The sequence below is a fragment of the Eucyclogobius newberryi genome, unplaced genomic scaffold (genome assembly GCF_026437365.1).
Source record: "Eucyclogobius newberryi isolate DKJ021-1_F unplaced genomic scaffold, fEucNew1.0.hap1 SCAF_1, whole genome shotgun sequence".
Lineage (NCBI taxonomy): Eukaryota > Metazoa > Chordata > Actinopteri > Gobiiformes > Gobiidae > Eucyclogobius > Eucyclogobius newberryi.
Window position 1 is genome coordinate 21,960,170 of NW_027315723.1, and position 9,272 is coordinate 21,969,441.

Consider the following 9,272-nt stretch of genomic DNA (forward strand, 5'->3'; position numbering starts at 1 on the left):
ACATTGCTCCAAAGCCAAGTGTGACGGCGGTATCAGAAACGTGACTGTATTCCTGATTGTGCTAAAGTTACTTCCCAATTCGGTCATTGAGTCCAAACGTGACGGACACGCGTGAAAAGGCAGTGATGGAGGGAATGGAGAGAAGACTTGTCAAAGACCTGGGTTCACTCCCGTTGTAGAAATCGCTGCGCACTTCTCTAAGTTCTTCTTCCACGACCAGAAGAGGAGATCCAAGCGTCTGGCCCAGGAGCTGACCGATGTCGCCGGCCTTCTTTTTAGCATTGTCCACCGCGGACGTACAAACGAGTCTCCTGGAAACACAAGCACACGGGAAGTTCACGGACACGTAACAATGCAACGGGTTGGCGCGGATGAAGCCGTGGAGAGTTTTACCTGAGCCGCTCGAGACATTCAGGGCTGTGGTGGTAGTAAGATAATCCCACGGTGACGCTCTTGTCTAGTTTCTCCAGCAGGGCTCCACACACCCGCTCCATCTTTGAGAAGTCGGAGAACGTCGCGGTCGCCTGTAATGCCGAGGACAGAACTGTTTTGTCAGTACGGAAAGCCCAACATAGTTATAAGCTAGAGTCTCGTGGTGACGGCGTTGTATTGTTCCACCTCAAGGTCCACGTGATAAAGGTTCTCTTCTCTGCGAAGGAACTTGCACATCACTGTATCTTCATCTTTGACTCCGTGTTGCCTGGAAATAATGGTTTAATCCAATTAGTCAAATTAAAAAATAATAATAATTGATGTAAAATTACTAATACTAAATACCTGAAACATTACAGGTTTTTTCATACTTAATGTTAAATATATATCAACTAAATTTTTTTTTGTATTATTATGGATGGTTTTATTGCCGTAAAATCCTTTGTCCTTACTGTGAGCAGGCTTGCATCTCCTCTTGTGCTCGTTTACAAGGAAATGTTGTTCCTTTAGCTACAATTTTCCACAGTATGGCATTAAACATATCCATCTGTATGAAGTATGGTTTAACTTTCTATTTCCACAGAATTATGCAGATGACTTTCTACCTCTAGAAAGTTACATACTGTCCTTTTAAAGAGGAAGATTACGCATTTTTGGGGGGTTTTAGTATTAAACTATACTATATGTAGCTCATCATTTTAACGTCACATTTAGTTCATTATAAACAGCAACAATTAAATAAAACATGACATTTACTAATCCTGTGTGCATGAATTAAGAGTCTGAAGTGTTTTTTCTTTTCTTTAAATATGTACAGAGGAGTGGGCGGGGATAGGTGGTAGGTGAAAGCTGAAATTTTCAGAGCACTCAAATCTCAAATTCAGGACAATGGATTAAGTCAAACGATCAATCAAAGTGAATCAAAATACTGATGTGAAAAAACACTGTGTAATGTAATGAAACACTGTTGTAACACGTGTAAACGCTGATTAAAATTGCGTTTGCTCCCGGCTTCCGTAGTCCTCACTTGTTTTTAGCCAACATGCTAACTTACGATAGCATGCTAACATACAACAGCATGCTAACAGTCTGCCGCTGATAAATCAAAGTGTAAATGTATTTCTACCTGAAACATTGTAAAATATAGTCGAGTCTCCGTGAAACGCTGTCGCTCGCCTCGTTCACCGTCTCTTTGCTGCTGCTCACTCGGACCCGCACGGAGGCGCGATCCGCCGGGACACAGAGCTCCGCAGAGCCCGTCACCTGGAGCTCTCTGGACCGGGGAGCGAGGCGAGGTGTCCGCCGCTCCGTGTCCAGGATCTGCTCCATGTCACGGGCTGGAGACGCCACTAAAGCGGTGGCGAACACACGGGGCTGAGGCTCCATACAGCGGAGGCATCAGACGAACTTCCCGCTGCTATGGCGATGGAGGCGGCGCAATGCATGTCGGGATTTAGAGTCCATTCATTGTACTTTGTTGACTGTAACTCTGAGTTGGCTACTACACATGTGACATTATTAAGATCGGTAGGAAATAGTTAACTAGTTACTAAACTAATTACTTCTTGTTTTTCTTTAATGCGTGTCCTTTTAGACTTTATATAGGTTGTTTTATCATTGTTCATTGTTCATTGTTTTATGTCGCATCGAATCACCAAGACAAGTTTCTATGTTTGTGAGTTCTGTTCATTGGCGATAGAAATAAACCTTCTCTGATTTTGATTCTACTTCAAAATAATATTACTCGGGTAGAAATACAAGGTGGTGGTCCAATAAATGACTCTGCTTTCCATTCAGTCACATCAGCTGACTCCTCCCCACATGGCGGAGCAGCGGCTCTACTTCGAGCTCCTCCCATGTGACTGAGCTCCTCACCCTAGGGAATGCCCAGCCTAGAGGAAACTCCTAGAAGAAATGCTGTCCATTAACTCAACTACTGTTAAAGTAAGAGAAGGTTTAACTGCAAGAGTAACAGGATGTGATTGATGATTTGCAGACCATGTAATTGGAGGACATTAAATAATGCAAAAAAGTACTGTTACTTCAAATGTTACTCAAGTAGGAATTAAAGAATGCTACTAGAAAAGTACTATTCAGAAATGTACACTTTCTTAAAAGTAACTCAAATGTAATCTCTGAATATAAATGTAATGCATTATTGATGTGATGTCAAAAGTTACAGCTGGTACTGTTTGTGACCTGCTGGTGGCAGCAAAGTACAATGACTCCGACAAATGATCCTCCAAAATTCTGTTATTGATCTACCGAAAATAAAGATTGGAAATTGGTCTAAAGCAAATAACCAGTCAAATCATTTATACTGTTTATATTTGTGTTTGGGAACATTGGTTTGTCCCTAGAGTGAATAATATCATAATAATTTAGACTTTATCTTGTTATACTTTGTAAACCATTGCCTCGGCACATCTTAAAAACACATTTATAGTCCAGATAATGATTTCAACGGTCAAAATATGATGATTACAGTTTGTTGCAGTCATAATTCTATATTTAAATTTACATCACTTGTTTATGATATGAGAAAAAGGTGTAATAAATCATCCATTTACTGTATATTGTGAAGTTATTTTGACTTTGGAAGAGTTTTTTTTGTTCATTGAAACTGAAAAAGAAGAATCAGCTCTTTTATTATTATTATTATTATCACCATCATCATCATCATAAGCTGCACCAGGTTGTAGTACATTACATATGGGCTCAGACCTCTCTATTCTCCTGTATTATTGGAGTTATTTTCTCATGTTGTCACTGAGGCGCCCTGTGTCCATCAAAGTAAACCGCTCGTATTCTGTCACAATTTGCAGCTCTGCAGCCGCGCTGCAGGTGCAAAGATGTTTGCTCTCTTTCCAGTACGATCTTTGTCAACAGACATGCCCTGTAGTCCTGAAAGAGGCTTATGGTCAGTTATAATAGTGAAAGAAGTAGACCCATTCAAATGCCTAAAGTGACACACCGCCCACACTACAGCCTACAGCTCTTTGTCAAACGCAGCACAATGTTTTTGAGTATCATTAAGTGACTGACTAGCATAAGCCACTTCTGTTTCCAGCCTGTTCTTATCCTGGGCTTATGTAATGGAGCAGCATAGCGGGCAAAGTCTTTAACAAAACACCTGTAGTAAGAGTGCAGTCCAAGGAAAGCTCTCACCTCTGATGGCGACTGCGGCGTGGGCCATGTCTTGACCTTGTCCACGTTCTTAGGGTCTGGCTGAAGGCCAAGGCTGGAAACAACATGAGTTGCACTTGTGAGTAAAGTTTGAGACCGGCCACCTGGATTTGAGAAAACACCTTTCGCAGACCGGCCATGCGATCTTCCATAAGTACACCATAGGCAAGGCAAGGCAAGGCAAGTTTATTTGTAGAGCACATTTCATACACAAGGCAATTCAAAGTGCTTCACAGCAGGAAAAATGCATTCAAATCACAAAGAAATTACAGAAATACAATAAAATTAACTAAATTAAAAATTATCAATCCAACTGATTTTCTAAACTAATAAAATCACAAACAAAAGAGAAGAGTGCAAAGAAAAAATCCTTTTAGTCATATGCGCAGCTAAACAAAACAGTTTTTAGCTTAGATTTGAACATTGTCAGAGTAGAAGCCTGTCTCACATCTTCAGGAAGACTGTTCCAGATTTTAGCTGCATAAAACTGAAACGCAGATTCCCCATGTTTTGTCCTGACTCTGGGCACCAGCAGGAGGCTGGTCCCTGAGGTCCTCAGAGTCCGAGATGGTTCATATGGCACTAACATATCCAAGATGTACTTTGGTGCTAGGCCATACACACCTGCCATGGGAGCCCGCGCAGAACCAACTCCATCATACGTTGAAATGTAGCAGGTGAGTGTGTGAGGCCCATGGGCATAGACCTCCACTGATACAGGCCTCTACCTGTGGTAAACGCTGTCTTCCGTCTGTCCTCCTCAGCCACCTCGACCTGCCAGTAGCCATTGGAAAAATCAAGCGTACTGAACCTCCAATCTCCGTTCTTTTCCTTCACCGGGATACCAGGCAAGACCAAAGGGATGCAGCTCTCCTCAATCACTCCATCCGCTAACAGGGCCGCCACATGTCGATCGATTTCCTGCACCTTCTCTGGAGGGGCACGGTAGGCACACTGTCTCAGAGGGCTACCTGTGTTAATGTAAAGTTTGAAAAGGGTACATTTACCAGTCACTGCCTTAAACATACTTAATATGTCCACATACTCTGCCAGCAGGACTTGGGTTGAGCTGAGCTGAGTTGGTTAAAGCCACTGGGGGAACCTCAGGTGATACAGCACAATCCACAGATGCAGGTAGTGCCATCAGGTCCTCCTCGAATTACAAGGTTCTCTTTGGCGGGGTTCAGGCTGTAGTCATCCCACCTTTAACAGTGGTGAGAGTGTGGGCTACAACACACTCACTTCCACTCTGAGGGCTAGATTCAAGATAACCAACAAAGTCATGGAGCCGTTTTGTAGGTCCGGAGATGGCAACACTTCACTTAACGGGGGCAGTTTTAGAGTAGCAGAACGAGACACGTTACAGCAAACTGGGATAACTTTACATTTAAATCTGAACTATTTAGCAAAGCGATGTCCTTACCCGACAGCTGCAGAGTACCATGGGGAAATCTAACGGTGCATGTTGTGCTGTCAGAAAGTTTGGACTGAGGAGTGTTGTTTGGGTGGACTTCCGGAGCACATGAAAAACATGACACATTGACTGACAGCCCAAGTGTAAGTTAACTGTGAAAATGCCCGATGCTGGCCATTCACAACATGAGCAGCAATAAAACCTGTGCTGAGAGGCCGCTGGCGCAGAGCAGGGGTTGACTGACGAGAATCTGCACTGATGAATGATGTCGATTAAGATATTAAGTTCAGGACCTTCAATACTTCCCCGCACATAGGAGGAGTGCTCATAACTGATGGAAGGCTGGAATTTATCATCCTAAAAGGGCCACACAGAAGTTGTAGGGTGGATCTGGCCCACGATGAAGGCTACATCTCGTTTTCCTGCTGGTGGGCGGGGTTGTCTCGGTGTGGGCGGGGTTGTCTCGGTGTGGGGAGTGAAACTTTACACATGGAAAACTCCGAGCGGGCTCGAGCTGAGCCCCCCTGGGGAGGTTGTTGTAGGGTGATGGTGAGTGACGGTCAGGGCCGGGGTATCTATCCTTCTGACGCTCTCACCAGCCAGGATCAGGTGAACGCCATCTCGGCACAATCCAGACAATCCAGACTGGCAGCCTCTGCCCTGCACTGCCATGGGAGAGGAGCCCTCTCTCACAATATTTCATTTTCATCTGACAGCCTTCTAATGTATTTTCTTATTACTTTCACATCATCAGCCAACCTGTGCCTGGTGCTCTGCCAGCCAGCCCCCTCTGAGACCCATAGCACGAGGGCAGAGGCTCCCTGTTCTCGACATTTAGCTCTGAGACAGGAGTCAAGTCCAGCTAAGAACCTACTCTCTCTGAGCTGCCACACCATAGTTAAGGAATGCATCTTGCACCTATATCAGTGACATAAACATCAAGGCTTTCCCCAGGGGCCCGGCGGCCAGCAGAGAGGTAAGCTCCAAAACTGTCCCGGAAATGTCTTTGTCTTAAGGCCTCTTGTAATCCTTCCCTTGCTGCTGAATAAACTGCCTGAACAGCTGCTGGCAGACTGTCCCATAACAGAAAAGCAGCCATAGTCCCACCAGTACCTGCCACCAGTGCCCTCATGGCCCCTTCATGTTGGCGCAACCAACTGGAGAAGCTCTCAATGTCAACCCCAGAGAAAAGTGGTGGGAGTTATTTTTTTAATCAGATTACAACATTTTGTCTGCGACAAGACGACGATTCATCGAGTTCCTCTTGCTCTACAATAAAACTGAGCAGCTAAGCTAATTGTACTTGAACGTAGGCTTCTGGGAAAAGAAAATAACAACCACTGCCACCAATGTAGCGTGCCAAGTGGACGGGGTAAATAAGAGGGGCCTGGGGGTATATTTGGAGACCAATTATTACCGTGTCCCCATTTAATGTGAGGAGTCAACACAAGGGGGCGGGAATGCACACATGTAAGGAGATTGACAGATGGCACAACCGCACATCAAAAAGTATTCTTATGACTTGTATATTCTCAGACAGATGTTTCATGTCCCGGACACCATTTTCACACCAAGCCTTGTCTGTAGAGCATTAGCTTCACTGCAACCAGCTAGCCGCGGCTTCTTGCTGTACCAAGCTGACAAAAGTCTCTGATATAAAAATATCCACTTTTGTCTTTTTTTAAGCTCCTGTCTGACCATAACGAGAGGCTGCTCTGGTTCACTTTCCTTTCTTTGTTTCTTTCAAAAGGATTCTGAAGCAGAGATCACACAGTCACTTTCCCCTAATGTCTTTTATTTTTGAAAAAACACTGATATCATCAGGAGGTTTGTTCAATAACATTCAACCTGGTTGATAACTGTCATTTATATTGACTTTTTGGCAAAATCAGAGAAAATTATCATTTGCATTATTGGAACTGCATTGGAACTTAAATTACCTTGAATATGTGAAGGAAATATCATGATCAACTTTTCCAAATGACAAGTTTGAACAATATAGAGCCCTCTGAGTTAGTAAAACAATGGAGGCCGTGACGACACGATCTACAACGACATGAACAAGCCATGGTCTATCGCAGTTCGCCCGTTTTTTTCATTTGCTTGTGCACAAATGTCATGGACAGGACATGCCTGATGAAGTGGTGTGGCTACATGCTGAAGAACATGGTGACCATTCGCACAAAAATGAATAATTTGTTCTCTTGCAGACCTTTGTCTTTCAGGCTTCTTGAAATGCATAAAGGATCCATCCATCAGAGCAGCTCTTGAATATACGATTACATGGCTTTGGCTCCATCTATCTGCATAGCTCATATTCAGCAGTGTGGACCAGTCTGCTCCTCTTGAAACTATCAATCCTGTTCTCACTCATTCCACCTCATTGTCTCTTTATTTCAGCACTTTCCTGCATGGGGGAGCGTGATGGATTTGCTTTAAGAGCAGAGCAGACAGGAAAGTTGGGGGGGCTAGGCAAAGTATTTGGGAGTGTAGCATAAACTCTGACACAGACAAATGGTCGTGCCCATTGGGACGCTGCGTCTTTCAGCAGCTTCTCTCACCAGTGTCCTGCAGTGGGTTTAGTCCAGTCTGACGATTTATCAACAGGGCAAAGATCAAAAAAGGCTTTTGGCCATTCAATTCTCACTGGCCTCTTGATCCAAGATGTGTAGACATGCGTCATTGCAGGTCTGGAATATTTCAGTCAGTGGCCTGTCCATAGTACATCCATGGCCGGCCCACAGTAGCTGCATTGCGGATAATGTTCATTTCTTTCCCTCTTGGAGGTGCATTTTGTTGCTTGTCGAGGGGGTCCGCACTGTGCTTCTAATTTTATTGCTATGGCTGGATTTTTCCACACTACATAGCCTTCAGGTAAGATGGGGTTTGAAAAGTTAGTTCAATTATTGGGTGTACTCTGAGCTCGACACACGGCCTTGGCACAGGGTGACCATCACAATGGTACGCAACATTGTGATTTGTTCATTGTTTACCTCCATTAGCTGCAGCATAAGCACCTACATGGAAATGTTTATTTTCTAACCCATTTATAAAGATGTATTGTGTTATTAAATATACGTAGATATAACTCATTTGCAATAAAATTTAGCCTACAAATGTTATTCACGTATCAAACTGGATGCTTCTTAAAAAACACCAAAAACATCAAATATATTTCCAGTCCTGAATGAGGCGTGTCATGTGCTGTGTCCGATTTAGTCCCATTCTGCCTTTAGGTTCTAGATCACTCCACTATTTATACAGTACAATTTAGTTTATATTTTATTTTTAGCATGGTATGTTTTTTTTAATTCATTCACTCTCCACTCTGCGGCGTAAGCTCTTTGTGCCTACACCGCCCCAAGGCTGACTGTCGATATGTGCCTAAAGTGTCTCAGACACGCACCACATGTGTCATGACCAAGGACGACAGTGGGATATGAACGTTCGACTGAGTGACACCGAGTGGCAGAATTATGTGCAGCACAACTCATTCAATGTTTATTTATTTTTTTTAAATCCTAATTTTTGTTTGTTGAGTTCCAATTATCTTTATACGTTTCTGTATTTGATGCTACCGTGCAGAGCAGATACTTCATTTGCTGCACAACAATTAAAACATGTTATTTAAGGAGGGAAAGGTGATGAACCGTGTGATCCCAAAGTCTGCATCAGTGATAAATGTGAGCGTAGCCGCAGAGTTCCTGTTCTTCATCTGGTTTACTGTTTACTTGATTATCTTTTATACTAAATATTTAGTAGAGTTATTTATATTCATCAGATTCATATATATATTATTATATATATTATTATATTATATTCATTCAGCAGCAGCTCTTTCACATTTAGATGTGTTTGACAGGAGAAAATGTCATGACTCACATTGACTCTAAAACAGAGAACGCTGCAATGTCATCTGCTTAACCTATTCAAAGTAGTTATGTTTTTGTGTTGAATTATGTGCCGTTTTAAATGTTTGTCAGTGCTTTCTAAACGTGTAAATGAGATGATGATGCTTACTTTATACCAATAGATCATCCTTTACAGCAATAAACCACTCCTTGGAAGAATGATAATATAAATAGTGTGTCTGTTCTGTGTGATATTTAATGCTCCCTGTTTTAGATGGTTAAAACGGATCCTTTTGTGGGGCTCATTTCCAGCACAATGAAAAGGTTGCCAGTTAGAGTTCTTTGTGTGTTTGGTTGATTTGTATCTCATCAAACTTTGATCAGATTTG

General features: G+C 42.8%; 1 protein-coding gene across 1 annotated transcript; it reads right to left on the reverse strand.

Moving 5' to 3' along the window:
• Positions 1-67: 67 nt before the first annotated feature.
• irak1bp1 (interleukin-1 receptor-associated kinase 1 binding protein 1) lies at positions 68-1,858 on the reverse strand. Its single transcript, XM_072451250.1, has 4 exons — positions 1,559-1,858; positions 619-700; positions 394-524; positions 68-311 (listed from the first exon to the last, which is right to left on the reverse strand). Exons 1-4 carry the CDS (start codon positions 1,816-1,818, stop codon positions 68-70), a joined length of 717 nt encoding a protein of 238 aa, XP_072307351.1. The 5' UTR covers positions 1,819-1,858.
• Between the last annotated feature and the right edge of the window lie 7,414 nt (positions 1,859-9,272).